At 42.9% G+C, this 22811-nt stretch overlaps 1 protein-coding gene across 2 annotated transcripts; it reads left to right on the forward strand.

Moving 5' to 3' along the window:
- Positions 1-397: 397 nt before the first annotated feature.
- Positions 398-22493, forward strand: PPP1R3D (protein phosphatase 1 regulatory subunit 3D). 2 transcript variants are annotated; one of them, XR_012236866.1, is made up of 2 exons: positions 398-1848; positions 21527-22493. XR_012236866.1 is itself a non-coding variant. In XM_073607542.1 (1 exon), exon 1 carries the CDS (start codon positions 658-660, stop codon positions 1558-1560), a length of 903 nt encoding a protein of 300 aa, XP_073463643.1. In that variant the 5' UTR covers positions 398-657; the 3' UTR covers positions 1561-5860. The 2 variants fall into 2 exon arrangements, 1 of the variants encoding a protein (XP_073463643.1); XM_073607542.1 differs by lacking the exon at positions 21527-22493 and having other exon boundaries at positions 398-5860.
- The last annotated feature ends 318 nt before the right edge of the window (positions 22494-22811 follow it).

Here is a 22811-nt window from a genome sequence, read left to right on the forward strand (position 1 = left end):
TACACTGAGAAGGAGGAAAGCGGACATCTTGTTACACCCACCGGAGTTTTGCATTTGACACTTTTTTTAACAGTAAACTGAGATTATATAGTGAAACACAGTACTTAGAACTCCGTCTGACTGGTTAGATGTTGAATTTTAAAAGCAGCGGCAAGCCCGCTGACCTCACAGGTTTGCTAATCTGATAGAAGTTCGCTGCTTTTTAAAATTCAACATCTAAACATTCATACGGAGTTCTAAGTACTGTATTTCACGATATAACTCAGTTTACTATTAAAAAGAAGTGTCAAATGCAAAACTCCGGTGGGTGTAACAAGATGTCCGCTTTCCCCCTTCTCCTTACTATGGAGGAGTGCGGGGTGTAGCAAGATGGCGGCGACGGAACGTCACTTCCGTTCCACATTCCGACGGGTTGCCGAATCTGATGAAACACCGGACTTGGACTAAAGGTGGGCTGGATTTCACGCACTGCTACAAATTAGCGATCAGTTGGGCTTTTTGTGTGAAAAAAAAAATCCCATTCAAACGCAGACCGGGTTTAAGCTGCTGCTTTCTGTCTGCAGAGAGCAGTGCACTGAGGAAAACCAGGAACTGGATTGATTGCACTGTGATGTGAAGCCAAAAGACATCGATTGACTTTGTAACCATTACATTGTCATGTCTTACAAAATACACCCTTTCCTAACGTCTCGAAGCTGCAACAAACAAGCTGACCCCGGCATCCCTCGCAGCTTAGGTTCTATTAATGACCTTTACAAGCATGTGCGCTTGGCAGAAGGATTGTGTGCCCCGGGGACAAGGTTCAACAAAGAACAGGGGAGACCCCGTGACCCCTTAAGGTCACACACCGCTTTGGGCAAAAGCTGCGACCCGGAACTGCGCCCGATTATACGCCGCAGAACGAAATCTCTACCCAGCTCTCCGGAGAGGAGAACCGCCGCCAAGTGCCGCCCCCAGTGCCACAAAGTCCGGTTTGTCGATTCGCTTGGTTTGGAGCTGGAAGAGGTGAAGGTGTTCAATGCTGGCGATAATCCATATATTCCACTCCACGTTCTCTCCCGACTCTCCATTAACTCGGACCTGTGCTGCAGCCAAGATCTGGAAGTGTCCATCCATTATCTGGAACCGGACTTCAACCAGCCAGCGGACTGCGAAGATTTCCTGGACAGGCTGCGGCAATACTGCGTTTGCTTGGAGCACGTCAACAGTTCGGAAGAGCTGGAGATTTCTGGAACCGTCCGAGTTCTGAATTTGGCCTTTGAAAAGACAGTGACAGTCCGGTATTCATTCACCAACTGGAAGACCCATTGCGACGTGCCTGCGGTCTGGCAAAGCAATGACAACCACGGCATTCTGAATTTGGATAGATTTGCATTTACAATCACATTACCGCCTTTTCTCCTACAAATCTGCTCGGCCATCCAGTTCGCTATAAGATACGATGTGGCTGGTAAGGAATTCTGGGATAACAATCAGGGAAGAAACTATACATATACATCAAGAAGCCACACACTGACCATGCCGAAGGACAGCGAGCAAAGCTGGATCCACTTTATTTGATCAGCTTGGGATTCTGAGATTTTTGGATCTTGATGTTTCATTGGAAAACATCACTTTTTCTGGTGGTTTCAGGTTTGTACTAAAACAAGCAGTGCTTTATTGACAAAGGGAAACAATTGTCATAGATATACTGACGCTGGATGAAAGGGCATTTTTTTTTGTTAAGCATGCATGTTTCCACAAAAGTGACATTGGTGTGTTCATGAATCATCTGTAACACAATGACTTCACCGAGAAGACATAAAAAAAGAGAAATGAACAGTGATTTGCTGAAATGTATTATCTTTGGTATGTGTTACATAGTGGATCTTTATTTATGCTACATGCTAGAGGTATATAGGACATTGACATTGACAAGTGTGGACATAAAAAGAGAGCAAAGTCTAACTGAACATTGCTCTAATGCATATTTTTGACCAAAGTAAAGGCACTGCAAAAGTTCAGGCAAACACTGTAATATTTAAAGAAGAAATAAAATATTTATAAAAAAAAAAAATATATATATATTAATATATTAGAGCTGCACGATTCTGGCTAAAATTTGATACTCTCATGGCGTAACATCATCTTTCACATTACACACAAGAAAAGAAAAAAAAATTGGGCTAACTTAACTGTTTAGTCTCTTTTTTTAATTCATTGAAATGTATTTTTTTTTCCCCAAAAAAATTGCGTTTGAAAGACCGCTGTGCAAATACCGTGTGACATAAAATATTGCAACAACCATTATTTTATTCTCTAGGGCATGGGTGCTCAACTGCTGGAGGGCCAACATGTGGCCCTCCAGCAGTTGCGAAACTACAATTCCTATCGTGTCTCTACCTTTGGGGGTCACGCTTGTAACTGTCAGATTTGCAATGGGACTTGTAGTTCTGCAACAGCTGGCAGGCCCCAGGTTGAGCACCCCATGCTCTAGGGTAGTGATGGCGAACCTTGGCACCCCAGATGTTTTGGAACTACATTTCCCATGATGCTCATGCAGTGTTAGTTGAGCATTGTGGGAAATGTAGTTCCAAAACATCTGGGGTGCCAAGGTTCGCCATCACTGCCCTAGAGAATAAAAGGTTCACCGTCACTGCTCTAAGGTCTCTGCTAAAAAAAAAAAAAAAAAAAGTCTCTCTCTCTCTCTCTCTCTCTCTCTTTCGAGATCTCTCTCTCTCTCTCTCTCTCTCTCTCTCTCTCTCTCTTTCGAGATCTCTCTCTCTCTCTCTCTCTAGATCTCTCTCTCTTGAGATATCTCTCTCTCTCTCTTGAGATATCTCTCTCTCTCTCTCTCTCGAGATATCTCTCTCTCTCTCTCGAGATATCTCTCTCTCTCTCTCTCTCTCTTGAGATATCTCTCTCTCTCTCTCTTGAGATATCTCTCTCTCTCTCTCTCTCTTGAGATATATCTCTCTCTCTCTCTCTCTCGATCTCTCTCTCTCTCCCTCGCTAGATCTCTCTCTCTCTAGATCTCTCTCTCTCTCTCTCTCTCTCTCTCTCTCTCTCTCTCTCTCTCATTCCTTTGATCTAAGAACGAAAAGTTCCAATGTTTATAGTTCTCTACCAGTGCGACATTGTTGTGAAAAACTTGGCAGACTGCCTGTTTTTTTTCTTTTTATTTTGACAGCTGAGTGAGCAGAGAACTCTCTACACTTGTTACATGAATGAATCGGGAAATTCTGCATAGAGATCGTGAGGGGGGTTGAATCGAGATCATGATTTTTTTAACGATTAATCGTGCAGCTCTAATATATATCTATATATAGATATATCTCTCTATATATCTATATATAGATATATATCTCCAACCAACTTTACCCATTTTTATAAGCTGTACTCAGCAGCTTAAGTAGAATCCAGGCTATTGCCTAACTATGCTCCAACTTGTTCCCACCCCTCTCCTAACTTCTACTCAACTACCTATATGCTTATACTTATCTATTTTGAAGGTGCTCCAGTCTGGTCATGTGATCAGCTCCAAGCAGCTGCTTCAGGGGAGAGGAGGGACAGCCAACAATGGATGCCCCATACCAAGCCCATGGGTGATGTCACCACTCAGGCATTTTAGCCGTTGTCAGCAATCTCTCTTCTCCCCTGCAGCCAACCAGTGGGGAGATCATGTGACCGAAATAGAGCGCACTCAGAATAGGTAGTTGGAATAGGAATCAAGAGAGAGTGGGGGCAGGTTTAGGCATAGTTAGGTAACAGCCTGGAATTCCACTTTAAATATGTTTGGGTGAAGATAAAACTTCTACGTTGCTGGTTTCAGATTTTATAATGTAGTTATACATGATCTAATAATTACTTCTACACGGTTTAAAAAAAATAGTCTGGAGGGAGTACAGTGGAACCTCGGATAGCGAGTAACACGGTTAACAAGCGTTTCGCAATACGAGCACTGTATTTTTAAAAATCGTAACTCGGTTTGCGAGTGTTGTCTCACAAAACTAGCACGATTCAGGCCAAAGCGGTGTGCAGTACCGCTTTTGGCCTGAGGTGGGGGGGGGGGGCGCCTGAGCCAAGCAGAGCCGAACGTCACGTTCGGAAATGCCCGGAAAGGCCCGAGTACAGCGCGGCTGACCTCGGCAAATATCTCGGGTAGGAAGTCTTTCCGAGGTTTGCCGAGGTCCGCCGAAGTGTCCTCGGGCCTTTTCCGAGGCTCTCTGGCGCCCCCCCGCCTCTGGCCGCATGCGGTATTGCATCCCATTGAAGTCAATGCGGAACAAATTATTTTCGTTTCCATTGACTTCAATGGGAAAACTCGCTTTGATATGCGAGTACTTTGGATTATGAGCATACTCCTGGAATGCATTATGTAATCCGAGGTTCCACTGTATTGGGTTGTTCACATTAGTGCATGTGAAAAGAGAATTGCATGAGAATCATATAAAACCTGAAGAAGGGATCTAAGGCATCCCTGAAAGCTTGCATCTTAACTAACGCAAGTTAGCTACTAAAAGGTAGAAATTAAACTCCAAACTTTCTGCATGTGAAAAGATAAAAAAGGGTCGTTCTGTATCTGGTCACAGGACAAGTTACTGAATCATAGGGGATACCACAAAGAAATAGCTTTGATATTTTTAGGACTTTTATCACTTGCAGTTTAGTGTACAGATCTACGTGACCGGGGCTTTTTGTTCAGGATTCTGATTCAGGTACCGCAGATAGGTCTGCACTGAACGGTGGGGTATCCCAGGCACTACATGAGAATGTGCAATGGCATCTGTAGAAGACTCAAGCACTGTGCAGATTTTTTTTTTCTCTACAGATATTATATATATATATATATATATATATATATATTGCTGGGTCTGCCAGGTATAGGGTTAAACAGTATTCAAGCCAGTAGTATACTAGGGAGTTTCATTACCAAAGCTACAAATTCAGCAAAAACATGCTTTCAGTTTAGGGCGAGTTTACATAAGTATGACTTCAGCTCACATAATATTTTAAATAAGAGGTATTAAAAGTAGAACCTAAAAAACTTGTAAAGTTTATTTTTGCCATCTATGTCCCATTGAGGAGGTTTACCTTCACTTTCTGTTCCAAGAGAGGAAATCCCTGCAAATCGAGGGAATCTCTCGGGGACCCCCAGATCACCATAACTAGTGTCCCCATTGGAAGATTTCCCCTCTACAGTGGAACCTCAGATTGCGAGTAACGCTGTTAATGAGCGTTTCGCAATACGAGCACTGTATTTTTAAAAATCATAACTCTGTTTGCAAGTGTTGTCTCACAAAACGAGTACGATTCACAGGCCAAAGCGGTGTGCAGTACCGCTTTTGGCCTGAGGTGGGGGGGGCGCCGGAGCCGAGCAGAGCCGAATGTTGCCGATCGCAGCCGATCGGCGCTGTTCGGAAAAGCACAGAAAGGCCAGAGGACAGCACGGCTGACCTCGGAAAATCTCGGGAAGGAAGTCTTTCTGAGGTTTGCCGAGGTCAGCCGAAGTGTCCTCAGGCCTTTTCGGTCGTTTCCAAGGCTCTACGGTGCCCCCCCCCGCCTCTGGCCGCATGCGGTATTGCATCCCATTGAAGTCAATGCGGAACAAATTATTTTTGTTTCCATTGACTTCAATGGGAAAACTCGCTTTGATATGCGAGTACTTTGGATTACAAGCATACTCCTGGAACGGATTATGCTCGTAATCCGAGGTTCCACTGTATTACTTTTCTGGCGACAACCCAATATGTGTGATTTTCTTTTACTTTCACTTTCAATTATAATGGTAAACGGGACAAATAGAGAGGATGAATCTCCCTAACGGAGGGCAGACAGCTTTTCTAATCCCTCGCCACCCTATCCAAAAATAAAAAAATAAAAACAATTTGGTGCAAAAAGGAATTGATGGATGTCTGCACTCGCTCTGCAGTCAGCTACCACAAAACTAACCTATGGGTATAAAAAGAATTTAAAAGTACCAATACAGGGAGCTCATCTAAATCCATGATCATAATACACCACTTTTAAAATCCCAATGTCAGAGCTTCAACCCTTCACACTGACTATTAAAGAGGAAGTAAACCTTGATAGGTTTTACTTCCCCTTTTGCTCCCCAAATGGTCTGCAAAGTAAAAGCATAATGGGCTAGTATCAAGCATCAAGCGTTTTTTCTGCCCAAACTTTGTTGCTCCTGGACCCACTGGCAATGAAACAAAATCCCCAGGTGGCGGACTTTTAAGGCACAAAATGGTAAAAAAGTATATTCTAATATGAAAAGTATTTATTGAAATATGAAAAATACACAACATTTAATAAAAAAACATGTTGAGAATAAACATTCCAGTGTTGTCATACAAATCAGAATACATATAACGGACTAGTGTTTCCTGTACCCAACGCGTTTCGGAGTGAAAATGTAATCCTCTTTCTTCAGGGGTATAGTTTAAAACAAGAAACCCTGGACCCACTGGCAGTGTTTTTTTTTTTCCTGTCTCTAAACTCTAATGCCACTAAATGCTGCTAAAAACCTACAGTATGCATAGGCTAACATGCAGGGGAGTTGAGGCAGGAATAAAAAAAAAATGCCAAAGCTGTAAAAACGTCCAGTGTGCATGAGACCTAAGGTATAATTCAGGATTACATGTGGAAACTGGACTCCAGTATTTCTATCATTTGACAGTGTGAGGGGTTAAAGCTCTAACTTTGGGATCCTAAAAACTTGGAGGGGGTTATTTACAAAAGGCAAATCCACTTTGCACTACAAGTGCACTGGGAAGTGTAGTCGCTGTAAATCTGAGGGGGACATGTAAGGAACATAAAAAACAGCATATTAGCTTGCACACGATTGGATGATAAAATCAGCAGAGCTTCCCCTCATTTCAGATCTACCCCTCAGATTTACAGCGCCTGCACTTACACTTTACACTACAAGTGCACTTGGATTTGCCTTTCGTAAAGAACTCCCTTGGTGTAATATACCCTGTTTCCCCGAAAATAAGACCTAGCGTGATTGTCGGTGATGGCTGCAATATAAGCCCTACCCCCCAAATAAGCCCTAGTTAAAGTCCTTGTAGGTCTTATTTTCAGGGTAGGGCTTATTTTCGGGGGAAACAGGGTAATCATGGGTTTATATGTCACTTTTGTGATTCAGAAGTGCTTCCTGTATTGGCACTTTGTATTAAAATTCACATGTCTGAACAGTCTGAATAGCATGTTCATCATGTTAAGGTGGCTTTATAAAAGTAATTCTAAACCTACATATTTTTTTTTTCTCTTTTTAGTTTTCGATAGTATAGGGAAAGATTAGAACCCCTGTCAGACTTTTATTGCTGTCTGTGTCTCTGCCAGGGAGATTCACCCCTTTCTATGTGCCCTGGTTACCGCTGCCACCAGGACTGAAACTGAGAGAAAGTTCTAAATTTTTAGATGTCACAAGAACAGGAATGGAGGGATAATCCTCCACTGGGGACACTTATTCCAGGGAACTCCTTCACTTCAGGGGGTTTTCCTTTTGCTTCCTGTTGAGCCCACAGGACAGGAAATGAAGGGAAGTCTGTCTTAATAGAATAGAGATAAAACCTGATAAGTGCCTAAACCCTTCCCTACCCTATGCAAAACTAAAACAAAAAGGCTCCATGCACACTAGCGTTTTTTTTTAAAGCTCCTAGAAGCTATTATGACCATTTTTGTTTTCTGTTTCTAGAAGCCAATAGTGTTATCCTATGTGTCCATGCACACTATTTAAGCCCGGATTCACACCTATGCGAATTAGATGTGCGTTTCCGCACATCTAATTCGCATAGCAGGAGAATGTGACTGGCTCCCTATGGAGCCGGTTCACATATCTCCGGGGCGGCTGCGGTGCGCACTGCACAAAAGCGCTGTGCGTCTTTGGCTGCGTTTCAGGGCCGAATTCAGGCATAGAATCGGCCCTGATTCGTCCCTGAAACGGTGAACAGGGACGCACAGCGCTCCTGTGCGGTCCGCAGCGAATTATGGTGTGAACCCGGGCTAATGGTAGAAGCATCAAGCTTCAGCATTTAGGTGCAAAAAATCATATTTTGCATGTGACCTTCTGCACTAAAAAGCCTAAAATAAGACCTGTGCAATGTTGCTCACTATCAAATGAATTCAACTCTACAGTAGTAGAACCCAATTTGGGGTTAGACTGGATCCTTTGCAGCAATTACTGTCGATATTGCAGACATTCTGATAAGTTAGGTTGATTGGAGCTCCACTTATGAAAACTGCGAGAAAAAAAAAAAACAGCAACCAATCACGTTCCAAAGTCTGTTGCAATAGCAATAGTTTCCGACTGCTCTAGATAGATAGATAGATAGATAGAGATGTATTTAGAAACATATATATAGATATCTATATATAGAGATATCTATATATAGAGATATCTCTCTCTCTAGATATCTATATATAGATATCTATATATACCGTATTTATCAGTGTATAACACGCACTTTTTCCCCCTTAAAATAGGGGGAAAATCATGTCTGCGTGTTATACGCCAATATATGCTGGCACCGAGGGGAAGGAGGGGACAAGCACTGCCGAAATAGAGCCGGATCTCCTGTGTACTCGGCTCGCAGTCACGCTCAGTCCCGCCCCCTGGACGGCTCCTAGAATTGAAGTCCCGGAATTGGACCGGCGTTATGTCCATCATAGGATCCGGGCCAAGGGGCGGGACTGGGCGTGACGCTGAGCCGAGTACACAGGAGATCCGGCTCTATTTTGGCAGCGCTCGTCCCCTCCTTCCCCTCTGTGGCAGCCTATATTTCGGCAAGGCTGTAGATGGACATTGGTCAGGCTGCAGTGAGGAGCAATGCTGTAGATTGGCACTGATTAGACTGCAGATGGGCACAGATCAGGCTGCACTGAAGCTGCAGATGGGCACAGATCAGGCTGCACTGAAGCTGCAGATGGGCACAGATCAGGCTGCACTGAAGCTGCAGATGGGCACTGATCAGGCTGCACTGAAGCTACAGATGGGCACAGATCAGGCTGCACTGAAGCTGCAGATGGGCACAGATCAGGCTGCACTGAAGCTGCAGATGGGCACAGATCAGGCTGCACTGAAGCTACAGATGGGCACAGATCAGGCTGCACTGAAGCTGCAGATGGGCACTGATCAGGCTGCACTGAAGCTGCAGATGGGCACAGATCAGGCTGCATTGATGCTCACTGACCATTATTTTGCTTCAAAGTGGTTTATTTAAAAAAAAGTTTTTGTTCCTGAAACTTCCCTCTTAAATTGTGGTGCGTGTTATACACCAATAAATACGGTGTGTATATATATATATATATAGAGAAAAAGCCACAATGAGACTGATCTAGGGTTGCCACATGTCCGGGATTTACCTGGACAGATCGGGTTTTGAATCATGTGTCCGGAAATCAGACCACCTAAAACCCGGACACATTAATCAGACCGGACTCTGGCTTCCCAGCAAGGTTGCTGTCTGCAGTTGTCTAAGCCAAGAGTGTAATGTGTGCTTGGTGTTTCCCCTTAAATCAGGGTTCCCGGAGCATATCTTAGGTCAGAGTCCCCAGAGTTCTCCCTTACATCAGAGTCTGCAGAGTCCCCCCTTACAGTGTAAGGAAACTATGCAAGTTCAGATGTAAAAGTGGAACTGTGCGGATTCAGGTTTAAAAGGGGAACTCTGTGGACTCTGATGTAAGAGGGGACTCTTGTGATTAACTTCATATGATTATAAATGTTATTTAAATCACAAAATATATGTACTGCATAGTATATGCTGTAAAAAAAAAAGAAAAAAAATTGCTGTGCGCTGCTAAAGCGTTTGGGTTTGACTTGAAGAAAAGGTGGCAACCCTAGACTGATCTATGACAAAAGGAAGATGGGTACATCTGTGGTGTTAGGGCCCTTTCACAACGAACGCAGTTGGATGCATTTTGAACTGCACTCCAACTGCATAGACAGCCCAAAATCAAGGTAATCCTATGGGCATAGTTCACAGCATTGCAGTGCAGTTAAAAAAAAAAGCTGAGTATACTGCATTTTTCCGCAGCACAAACGCAGGTAACGTGCTACAAATGCGCTTGCAATGCACCGCACCATGCCTCTAAGCCAAGAAAGCCAAGCCCAAAAACGTATTGAAAAACACACTGCAAAAACAGCACAAAACACATGCAAAGCAGGTCAAGCTTCAATTGCATGTAAACATGTAATAAAAAAAAAACGTGCAGTTATGTGCAGTCTCTGGTGTGAATGGGCAATTTATAGAAAGCAAATCATTGTATCCCAAGTTTTTTATTTCTAAAAACTTCACAAAATGCTAAGTCAACCCTTGATTGGTTGCTATGAGCAACAGCACCACTTTTAATTTCCTTTTATTTCCATAGTCCCAGAACTTCTGAACACCCCCAATGGACGCTGCTACTGTTATCACTGTAATCATAAACCAGGGAATAAATAGTCAGTCACATAACTGTAAACTATTGTTAATACTATTAAATTTTTGAGATTTATTTGATAAAAATCTTGTCAGTTCAAAGCTTTTTATTGCCTTCATAAGGGATTCACAACAGACACCTATGCAAAGCCTCTTATGCCCCGTACACACGGTCGGACATTGATCGGACATTCCGACAACAAAATCCATGGATTTTTTCCGACGGATGTTGGCTCAAACTTGTCTTGCATACACACGGTCACACAAAGTTGTCGGAAAATCCGATCGTTCTAAACGCGGTGACGTAAAACACGTACGTTAGGACTATTCTGAGCATGCGTGGCACTTTGTGCGTTGGATTTGTGTACACACGATCGGAATTTAACTGATTGGATTTTGTTGTCGGAAAATTTTATAGCCTGCTCTCAAACTTTTGTGTGTCGGAAACAGAAAAATTCCGATGGAGCCCAGACACGATTGGAATTTCTGACAACACAATCCGATTGCACTTTTCCCGCCGGAAAATCCGACCGTGCGTACGGGGCATTAGAAGAGAATATGACATTCTTATGCCGCGTGCACACGATCAGAATTTCCGACAACAAATGCTCGATGTGAGCTTGTTGTCGGAAATTCCGACCGTGTGTAGGCTCCATCGGACATTTTTTTTTGTCGGAATTTCCGACAACAAAAATTTGAGGGCTGGTTCTCAAATTTTCCGACAACAAAATCCGTTGTCGTAAATTCCGATCGCGTGTACACAATTCCGACGCACAAAGTTCCACGCATGCTCGGAATCAAGCAGAAGAGCCGCACTGGCTATTGAACTTCATTTTTCTCGGCTCGTCGTACGTGTTGTACGTCACCGCGTTCTTGACGTTCGGAATTTACAACAAGATTTGTGTGACCGTGTGTATGCAAGACAAGTCTGAGCCAACATCCGTCGGAAATAAATCCCAGGATTTCGTTGTCGGAATTTCCGATCGTGTGTACACAAATCCGACGCACAAAGTGCCACGCATGCTCAGAATAAATAAAGAGATGAAAGCTATTGGCCACTGCCCTGTTTATAGTCCCGACGTACGTGTTTTACGTCACCGCGTTCAGAACGATCGGATTTTCCGACAACTTTGTGTGACCGTGTGTATGCAAGACAAGTTTGAGCCAACATCCGTCGGAAATAAATCCCAGGATTTCGTTGTCGGAATGTCCGATCGTGTGTACGCGGCATTACTCTGATAGGTGTAGTTTACTGGAACTTTGGACATTTTCATGTTTACTTTAAACACCACCTGTCATGTTTGATGGTATTTTCAAAATAAGGTTTTTGACATTATGCAAATCCTTTACACATGTCTTTGTTGAGAGAAGTATTCAGTAGACCAGGGATATGCAATTAGCTGACCTCCAGCTGTTGCAAAACTACAAGTCCCATCATGCCTCTGCCTCTGGGTGTCATGCTTGTGGCTGTCAGTGTCTTGCTATGCCTCATGGGACTTGTAGTTCTGCAACAGCTGGAGGTCCACTAATTGCATATCCCTGCAGTAAAGGATTACTTCAATTTGTGTTTACAGAGTGGCTCTTTATGACTGTTTAAACAATCTGTCGCACATGATGGTCCTCTGTGTCATACAATCACTGGCTCTGTTTTTCTTGAACTATGCACAGTAATATACACTTAGAAATAAATATACACTGTGATGCAGACTGCTGGCTCATTCATTTACCAAACTGCTACCAAAATGATATTTGCAAGCATTTTTTTTTTTTTAAGTTCTGTATGGTCACAGATACATTAGATTTTAACCGCTTGCCAACCGGCTCGCGCCGATATACGTCGGCAGAACGGTACGTACAGACAGATTAACGTACCTGTACGTTGCCCTTTAAGAAGCGGTTTGCGCCCGCCGCGACCTCCGTGAGTGTGATCGCGGGTCCCGCGGACTCGATGTCTGCGGGGATACCCGCGATCGTCTCATGGAGAGGAGGAACGTGGAAATGCTGATGTAAACAAGCATTTTCCCGTTCTGCCTAGTGACAGGACACTGATCACCGCTTCCTGTAATCGGGAGCGGTGATCAGTGTTGTGTCATATGTAGCCACGCCCCCGCACAGTTAGAATCACTTCCTAGGACACACTTAACCCCTTCACTGCCCCCTAGTGTTTAACCCCCTTCACTGCCAGTGTCATTTACACAGGAATCAATGCATTTGTATAGCACTGATTGCTGTATAAATGACGACGGTCCCAAAAATGTGTCAAAAACGTCCGGTGTGTCCGCCATAATGTAGCAGTCCCGATAAAAATTGCAGATCGCCGCCATTACTAGTAAAAAAATAAATAAATAAATAAAAATGCCATAAAACTATCCCCTATTTTGTAGAAGCTATAACTTTTGCGCAAACCAATCAATAAACGCTTATTGCGATTTTTTTTTTTTTTTTTTTTTTACCAAAAATATGTAGAAGAATACATATCGGCCTAAACTGAGGAAAAAAATGTGTTTTTTTTATATATTTTGGGATATTTATTATAGCAAAAAGTAAAAAATATTGCGTTTTTTTTTTCAAAATTGTCGCTGTATTTTTGTTTATAGCGCAAAAAATAAAAATTGCAGAGGTGATCAAATACCACCAAAATAAAGCTCTATTTGTGGGGAAAAAAGGACGTCAATTTTGTTTGGGAGCCACGTCGCACGACTGCGCAATTGTCAGTTAAAGCGATGCAGTGCCGAATCGCAAAAAGTGCTCTGGTCTTTGGCCAGCCAAATGGTCCGGGGCTTAAGGGGTTAAGCAGCCCACAGATTATGCAATTTCTTTCCTTACGAATTGCTCGATTCCCCCATGAACACAGTCAGTCAATCCCTCCCGTAGTGCTATTGTGTTCTGCTGGCGGGCAGCCTTCCCTGCTCTCAGAATACAATGGTCACTGCTGGTGGCTATAGCCGCCGGCAGTGATTGCATTAAATAGTATCTGACAGGCTGGTTGTACTAAAGTCGATCAATGGAGTACAACCAGCTGGCCCATAGATGGATACAATCTTGGCTGGTCCCTGCTGAACCGGCCAGGATTCGATCCATCTATGGCTGGCTTTAGACCAGTTTAAAATGCTTCATGTGCCTTAGTACTGGTTAAAGGACCTGTCCATCACAGTGATGGACAAAGAGTAAAGTGTAGGAGACACGAGGGAATAATGAATCGAAAACCACCACCAAAGCTAGTTGGCATTCACATTACAGAACGCCCTCAATTTCAATGTTCTGCGGAGAATCAGGGGGGGGGCAACTGAAAGTGTCTGCAAGTCTCAGTAAGGTTCTCGTTCACATGTGGCAGCCCTTTCCCCCTCTCTGAAAAGTGATCCACAGTGGATCGTTTTTCAGAGGTGTTTGACAGGCAGTGAGGGGGCAATGTCGCTTCCTTACTGCCTGATTTAACCCTGTAAATGCAGCACCGCTGCGCCTTAGACTTCATTCCAATGTGTAGCCAGGAGTTGAGCCGAAGTTTAAGTGCCCCCCCTCCCCCAGACCACCCACCTGAACACTGACATGCAATGCTCAGGGCCAGGGCGGATTTGACTTAAATCATAATTTTTAAAGAGCAACTGTCATCTCCTCCTCGGACCAGCTGTGGACTCACTGACAGTCCCATTCATTTTAATGGGACGGCTGGTGATGGGGCAGTGATACAACAAGGTGAGGGACGTGGCGGCAGCAGGTGAGCGGACGCCCGCTAACAGGCACTGCCAGGGTGGATCTGAAATGACAGCTGCTCTTTAAATGTAAGGACTTATTCTTGTTGGTTAGAATCTTTAATATGTGCAAACAAAATGAATATTTCCCATTTAGAATAATAAGCTGTCAGGTTAGTAAAACAGCGATATCAGAACTGATTGAATCGTACAGATTGTAGTGTACACAGATTTACAAAACAATGGGATAAAGGAATATTCCTGAACTTTGGTTTATCTCATGGTTACTGTACAATTGTGTGAAGGTATCAACGCAGTGCATGTTATCTCAGTTTGTAGAGCTTGGATTCATTGAACGAGTTTACCAAAAATGTAAATATTGCAGAATATACAGCCTCATGGTACATAAGCTCCATTTCATGCTGAATAAACTAAAATATTAATGTATCTTTAATTGAAAACTATCTTTAGATAGATCTTTACTCCAAAAGCATTTTATTAAAATAAATTTGATTAAAAAAACTAAAAATAAAAAAATCGATTTAAATTAAAAAAAATCCGATTTAAATCAAAAAATTATTTTTGATTTTATTTTTAAAAAAATCATTGATTTATATCCACCCTGAAAGTAAGTGATATTACGTGACTCGCTATCCTAAGTGATGTATATGTGCTATGCAATACAATGCTGACCGCCACCTTCCTGACAGCCACCTTATCCCAGCTTGCAGAGCTTGGATTCATTGAATGAGTTTACTAAAAATGGAAATATTGCAGAATATGCAGCCTCATGCTACACAACTGAGCTCCATTTCATGATGAATAAATGCAATTTATTAATGTATCTTAAATAGAAAACTATCTTTAGATATATTTTTACTCCAAAAGCATTTGATAAAAATAATAAAAAAATAAAAATCCGATTTAAATTAAAAAAAAAAAATCATTAATTTATATCCACCGTGCTCAGGGCTGTACACATGCCACGGCTGTGATGCTGTGCTTTGTGGCTGCAGCAAAAATTAAAAGGTATTTCCCATTCAACAGGTGTTAGACTCTATTCACACTAGCGCGTTTTTTGATGCATTTTGCAGAAATGCATGGGAATTTTTTAACATGGGTTCCTATGGAACATGTTCACATCAATGCATTTTTGTGCCTTTGCGTTTTTGGAAAGGGTCGGGGACTTTTTCATGCAAAATGCAGCGTTTTGCATGTAATAGAATTCAATGGACCTGCATCCAAAAACGCAAGTATCGCGTTTTTACCGCGTTTTGCGTCTTTTTTCTTTCTTTTTTTTTACACTGTATACAGTATATAAAAAACACTGTAAAAAAAAAAAAACGCAAAACGCGGCAAAAACTCATGTTCAAAAACGCGGCAAGCACCGCAAAAAGCACTGCAGAAACGCTCAAAAGCAACATGCATAGATGTGAATCGAGCCTTACTGCCACCGAACGTGACCCATGCAAGTCTATTGGGCCGTGCAATGCACCCAATCGTGGTGCAGCATTTACAGGCCAGCGCAGAGGCGACATATCACCTCGTCATTGTCTTTCAAGACACCTATGAAAAGCGATTAACTGTGGATCGCTTTTGAAAGGGGTGGCAAGGGCTGCTGCACATGTGAGCGAGCCCTTATTGACCATTAGATGAAGTTGATTTAAGCCTCCTGCACACCGGGTGTTTAGCCCCTGTGCCTTTTAGCTTTCTATGATTTTATGTGGACGGCACAGGCAAGCCATCCAGCCCTGTTACCAGCAGCCTGTAAAAACTCTATGGGAGGCTGAAAGCTGCTGCGGCTGGATGGTGCACCGAGTCATAGGTGTGCGCACAGGGTGTGCCAGGTGTGCCCAGGCACACCCTAATCACCCTGTGCAGCACAGAATTCCCCCTACTGCCCTGCCCCCCACCTCCCCCCCCCCACAGCGCTGCCAGCTTCCCTTGCCTCCTCTCCCACCGGCTGTTGCTAAGGGGATGTTTTAGGATGAGTGGGGGAAGGGGCCAGTAAATATGTAATTTACCGGCCCCTTCACTTTCTGAATGAACATTGTGAGTGATCGTTAGTGTGTGTTTTGAGCTTTGGGGTGCACACCCTAATGAAATAAGCTGTGCACACCGAGTGTTTTAGGGCCGGTTCACACTGCTGCGAATTCTATTGCGAATTTGAGCCGTTGCGATCGCTCAAATTCGCAAGTCATTTAAATAACATTAGCGCCGTTCACATCAATGCGTTGCGAATCTAAGCTGCGTACAAAAAAGGGTCCTGTGCGAGTTTGATCCGCGTGCGCTGCGAATTTGATGCAATATTTGCTGTAGAATCGCAGTAGATTCGCCAGAACACATAAAGAATTCGCAACGAAAATTCGCAACGCAATCGGATCAAATTTGCGCTAAATTCGCACCGCAGCAGTGTGAACCGGTCCTTACTAACGTTTAGGGCAGTATGTGCCCAAGGCAGGAAGGTTGCGGGATGCAAGAAGTCTGTGGCTGGACAGTTCACCTGTACATCTGCTCTGTATGGAATGGCCATAATCTCATAGACCCAGCGGCGGCGTATAAAGCCTTAAATTAAAGGTCAAGTAACACAACCCCACACACCACACTTCTCAACAGCTGAAGAAACAAATACAAGTGATTTATGAGGGTCTGTTTTTAACCCCAGCATATTGTGAGCACATTGCTGCAAACATTACTCCTCTGGCAATCAATAGCTTTAGCTATTGATGTAGAGAAGGCTGTGAGTAGGTGATTAACCACTTCAGCCCCGGAAGATTTTACCCCCTTCCTGACCAGAGCACTTTTTGCGATTCGGCACTGCATCGCTTTAACTGACAATTGCGCGGTCGTGCGACGTTGCACTAGAGTTGCAACCTCATCCCTTTAAACCCGAACGCATAATAATTACACGGGTTTTGTGGCTGATTAAGGTGGTAATTAAAATCACTTGGTGCCTAATCTGCATTAAATTGGCCTCAGAACCTGTGTAATTCATATGTGTTCGGGTTTAAGGGGATGAGGTGGCAACCCTACATTGCACCCAAACAAAATTGACGTCCTTATTTTCCCCACAAATAGAGCTTTCTTTTGGTGGTATTTGATCACCTCTGTGGTTTTTATTTTTTGCGCTATAAACAAAAAAGAAGAGCGACGATTTTGAAAAAAAAACAAAACAATATTTTTTACTTTTTGCTATAATAAATATCCCCCAAAAATATATAAAAAAACAATTTTTTCCTCAGTTTAGGCCGATATGTATTCTTCTACATATTTTTGGTAAAAAAAAAAAAAAAAAATCACAATAAGCGTATATTGATTGGTTTGCGCAAAAGTTATAGCATCTACAAAATAGTGGTTAGTTTTATGGCATTTTTATTATTAATTTTTAAAAAATTAGTAATGGCGGCGATCTGTGATTTTTATCGGGACTGCGACATTATGGCGGACACATCGGACCATTGCCATTTTTTTTTCAGCAATCAGTGCTATAAAAATGCACTGATTACTATGTAACTGACACTGGCAGGGAAGGGGTTAACCACTAGGGGGGCGATGAAGGGGTTAGGTGTGTCTTAGGGAGTGATTTTAACTGTGGTGGGGGGGGGGATGGGCTTCCACTGATATGACAGCGATCACTGCTCTCGATCACAGGGAGCAGTGATCTCTGTCATGACACAAGGCAGCACGGGGAAATGCCTTGTTTACATAGGCACTTCCCTGTTCTGCGGCTCCGTGACACGATCGCCGGGAGACTGGCAGACATTGAGTCCGCGGGTCCCGGTCACGCTGTACGCCGCGGGCGTGCCCGCTAATTAAAGGTAATGTACAGGTACGCCCATTTGCCCACCGCTGCCATTGTGCAGACGTGCAGCAGTCGGCGAGTGGTTAAACAACTTTTCTCCAAAAATAATCTCCAGTATTTTTCGGCTAGTTCAATTCCCAGGTCATTTGTCTATCAAAGCAACTAGAAAAAAAAGCCACAGTGATAGTTTGCTCTGATATGTTTTTTTTTTTAAATCAGCCTGCAAAGCACTGCAACCATGATTAGTGCATAACATATGCAATGCCAGGCTACTAGATTCTTCTTCCAGCTCTGTGCGCATACCAAGCTACAGCCTTTTATTCAGAGAACTGGAGGAAGTGTCATCTGACTACAAGGGAGGTGATCGCTGCACTCGTGTTCTTTGGGAATGACATGTCTGTCTGCTGTGGTGGAAATTGGGACTTATAATTTTTGTCTAGAGCAGTGGTTCTCAACTCCTGTCCTCAGGACCCTCTAACAGGCCAGATTTTAAGTATTACCTCGGGGAGATGCAGACTAGAAAACTGCAATCACTGAACAGCAAATTATACCACCTGTGATGTACTTCAGTTATCTTGCAAACCTGGGCCTGTTAGTGGGCCCTGAGAACAGGAGCTGAGAACTAGGCATGTGCAATTCGTTTCGTTCCGAATTCGTTTTTTTTCGTTCGTTTAGGAATATCCGAATTAACGAAAACTTGTTTAACGAATTTTTTCCGAATATTCGTAAATTCGATAAAATTGGACATTCGTAAATTCGGGCATTCATACATTGGTACATTAGTGAATTCGTAAATTGGTAAATTTGAAAATTCGGAAATCTGAAATAATAGTTAACTAATAATAACTTAACTATTGGTAATTACTAGTAACTTTTAAATTATAGGTATTGTAATTTCCTTTCAAATTTGGCTGTTAGTGAACGTAACACATACAAATTTATCCGAAGTTATGAATGATCCGAAAAAATGGAATGGAACGTAATGAATTTATAATAATAAATAACAATGTTTTATTATTATTATTTATTATTAATTTGTTCCGTTCCATTTGTTTAGATGCAGAATTCGCTTTGGATAATTCGTAACTTCGGATAAATTCGTATTTGTTACGTTCACTGACAGTCAAACTTGAAAGGAAATTACAATACCTATAATTTAATAGTTAGTTACTATTTCAGATTTTTGAATTTTCGGGTTTTTGGATTTTCAAACTTCGAATTTACAAATTTCCAAATTTTCTAATTCTGGTCTTGTGCATTGAGGATCAGAGGATTAGGCAAGTAAATCTCCGTTCTCCAATCCCCTACAGAAAAACAAGCAGTTAACCGCAGAGCATGAGTATACTTTTTTTCTTTTGCCCGGAGTTGGGCTTTAAATATTCACATTGAGGCTGGGTTCACACTGCTGCGGTGCGGGAACGCAGCGAATTTACTGCCCCGCCCCCTGGTGCGTTCCCGCATTGCACCAACTCGCACGGCAGTTCACACTGCCATATGCGAACTGCTGGGGAGTGTCATACAATGTTAATGACACCCCCAGTTCAGCCCGCATATCGCACTGCGAACTGACAATTCGGACATTTTCGGATCGCATGGGTGTGAACACCCATGCGATCCGATTCTGGTCCGAACAAAAAAAAAAGGGTCCTGTGCGAGTTTGGACCGAATGCAGTGCGATATCAGCCATACTATCTGTATGGCTGATATCGCACAGCACAGACATCGCATGTGATGTGAACAGCAGTGCGCTGCGAATCACATACGATGTCTGCCACCGCAGCAGTGTGAACCCAGCCTGAAATCTGTGAATAAATAATGCGGCTGTGCATGCCGATTTCAACTCTTGACAGCTGCTGGTGAAGAATAACCCCTGCATGCTGTGAGAGGGGGCAGTTTTAGGGGTCAGGGGTAGGGTTGCCACCCCATCCCTTTAAACCCGAACACATATGAATTACACAGGTTCTGAGGCTAATTTAATGCAGATAAGGCACCAAGTGAGTTTAATTACCACCTTAATCAGCCACAGAACCCGTGTACCGTAATTAATATATGTTCGGGTTTAAAGGGATCAGTTGGCAACTCTAGTCAGGGGCCGGCTTGGCACCGTGTTAAATGTTACACCCCTAAATATGGATGTAACACATAACACGGTCATAAAGGTGGAGCTGGCCTTTAATTGAAGCGTATAGAAAGAAAACTTAGTGACCTTGTCAGTAAGTTAGTAACCTAAAACTTTGTAGGTAATAGCACAGAAAAATCAAATATTTTACAAGTTCAGGTGCAGTGTTTTTCCTTTCCATAAATTATTTTTTATTCAACTTTGTTTATTTATGCAACTTTTCTCAGTAGCAGTGGCAGCCTGTTAACCTTCACAGCGCTGCTTAGCACAGTATTTGGTGGTTTAGCAGAAAAAAACTTTTTTTAACAGAAGCAACTGCCTTCAGGTAATAGGATAAACAACATTAGGGCTCATTTAAATTAATAATTTTATTAATTCTTGTTTTTTTTTTTTTTGTTTAAAAATAATAAACTTGTTATATTTACCTGCTCTGTGCAGTGGTTTTGCACAGAGCAGCCCAGAGCCTTCTCTTCTCGTGTCCCTCGCTGGCGCTCCTCACCCGTCCCTCTTGCCGAGTGCTCCCATTGCAAGTAGCTTGCTATGGGGGCCCCGAAGCCGAGACGCTGCTCTGTGTGTCCAATCAGACATGGAGCTGAGGCCCCTCCCCCTCTTTCTCCTCATTGGCTTACCAACTTTGATTTACAGCTGTTGGAGCCAATGGCTCCTGTTGCTGCATCTCTGCCAATGGGGAGCGAGAGACCCAGGAGAGCCTCGGCTCTCATGCGCATCACTGTATGGAGATTGGGCTTGGGCAAGTATTAGGGGGCGCTGAGGGGGGGGGGGGGGGGAGTGGAACACTGAAGGTGCTAAAATAAATGCGGCTGAGCTCCACCCTAAAGGATCACTAAAGATACATTTCTTTTTTTTTTTTTAAATAACAAACATGTTATACTTACCTCCACTGTGCAGCTCGTTTTGCACAGAGTGGCCCTGAACCTGGTCTTCTGGGGTCCCTCGGTGGCCGTCTCGTCTCCCCCCCGCAAGGACTCAGCACTTTCATGCGAGCTCCCTCGCATGGTGTTGAGTGTTTGCGGGCGCGCTCCCGTGATACAGCCGGCGGCCATAGCCGCTCACTGTATCACTCGGCCCCGCCCCCTGGCGCGCCGCGTCATTGGATGTGATTGACAGCAGCGCGAGCCAATGGCTGCGCTGCTTTCAATCCATCCACTGTAACCAATCAACGGCCAGGCTGAGCGGCGAAGAGGATGTCGGGGGGCGAGCGCGGGACTTTTGAGGGGTCAGGTAAGTAAAACGGAGGGGCTGGTATTGTCGGATGTTTTTTCATCTTAATGCATAGAATGCATTAAGGTGAAAAAGCTTTTACCTTTACAACCCCTTTTAAAGTGAATGTAAACCCTCACATATATATCCAGTGAAGTGAACAGCCTCAGGTGATACACAGAGATGAAACAAAATCTCCCTACATATGTTTTACATGTATATCATCTGCCTTCAGCTTGCTATATTCTTTAGAAAGTGAACGTGTTTTAAATGTTCTCTTCTTGTTCAGCACTGGGAGTGTAGTCTTGGCATACACTGTGTGACAGCTGATTGGAGGAAAGGCACACCGCCCTCCCACATAGGCAAAGAAAGGAAGGAATGTGCTGTGAATAAACCAGCTCTCTGCCATTCAATTTATAGCACCCATCCCGACACATATTTCAGCCTGGTTTTATCTCGGTTGTCGGAGAACTTGTCAGAAGTCATCATGCGGATAACAGAAGAACAGAGCAGCAGAAAGACACAGGACTTAGAGCTCTGGAGAGAGAAACACTGCAGATATATGTTCCTAGCTCAAATGTCATGAATTGGGTTTACATCCATTTTAAGCTACACCAGACAGAGGTTTACATCATTTCCGTAACACTAAACATCAGCAATAAAGCATCTGGGTTTTACATAGGCTCTTTATGTGTGTTTTATGTGCATTTTTTGGCCTATGACCTAACTAAAATGCATTCAAAATGCATGGAATGTGAATTTTGCATGCATTTTATATATGGTACCGTTGAAGTCAAACCATAAGAGAAAATGGTAGTGAGAGCATTTTGGAAAACCTGAAACCTAAAAAAACAAAAAACGAAAAAAAAAAAACGCACTCATGGAAACAATGTCATTGACAATAATGGTGCACAACATACATAGCAATTGTAAAAGTGCTGCCATAACAGAGAATTGGCAATGGACCCTAAAGGGCCTGTCAGATGGGGAGACTTTGCTCTAAAATTCAAACCTACTGTATAATATAATTTTTAGAAGTCACTCTGTCACTGTGTAGAATGGCAATCAAGTGGCAGAAAATGTCATGGCTCTTATAATACATTCAAATGTGTTACATGTTGGAAGCTGAATCTGTGCAACAATTGTGCCTCTTTTGTATTCTACTCTTTTTTGTTACTTTTCAGCTTTCTCCACTTACAGGTGATTCTAGATACATTGCACTTAATTTTCTGAAATGTAACATGTCAATAGTTGAAATAAAATTCAATGAATTCAGAACATGCTGTGTATTTTCTCACACACGGGGGTTTGTGCTCCTTCACACTGTAGCGGTTCCCAGACTTGGGTGCCACATCTGGCTTTCATAGTGTTCCCAGGATCCTTGCACACGGGCGCCAAATGTCACGTTTTTAGGAGCTCTGGCATTTTTATTTTTTTAACTGATCTGAATGCAGCTCATTTTTTTTTTTTTTCATGAGCCTGTACACAAAAAATCTCTTTTAATGTGAATTATTTTTTTTCTTTTTTAATTTCTTAATTTTCTAAAATATTTTGACAAAAAAAAAAAAAAAAAT

Source organism: Aquarana catesbeiana, linkage group LG12, assembly GCF_042186555.1.
Source record: "Aquarana catesbeiana isolate 2022-GZ linkage group LG12, ASM4218655v1, whole genome shotgun sequence".
In the NCBI taxonomy this organism is placed as follows: Eukaryota; Metazoa; Chordata; class Amphibia; order Anura; family Ranidae; genus Aquarana; species Aquarana catesbeiana.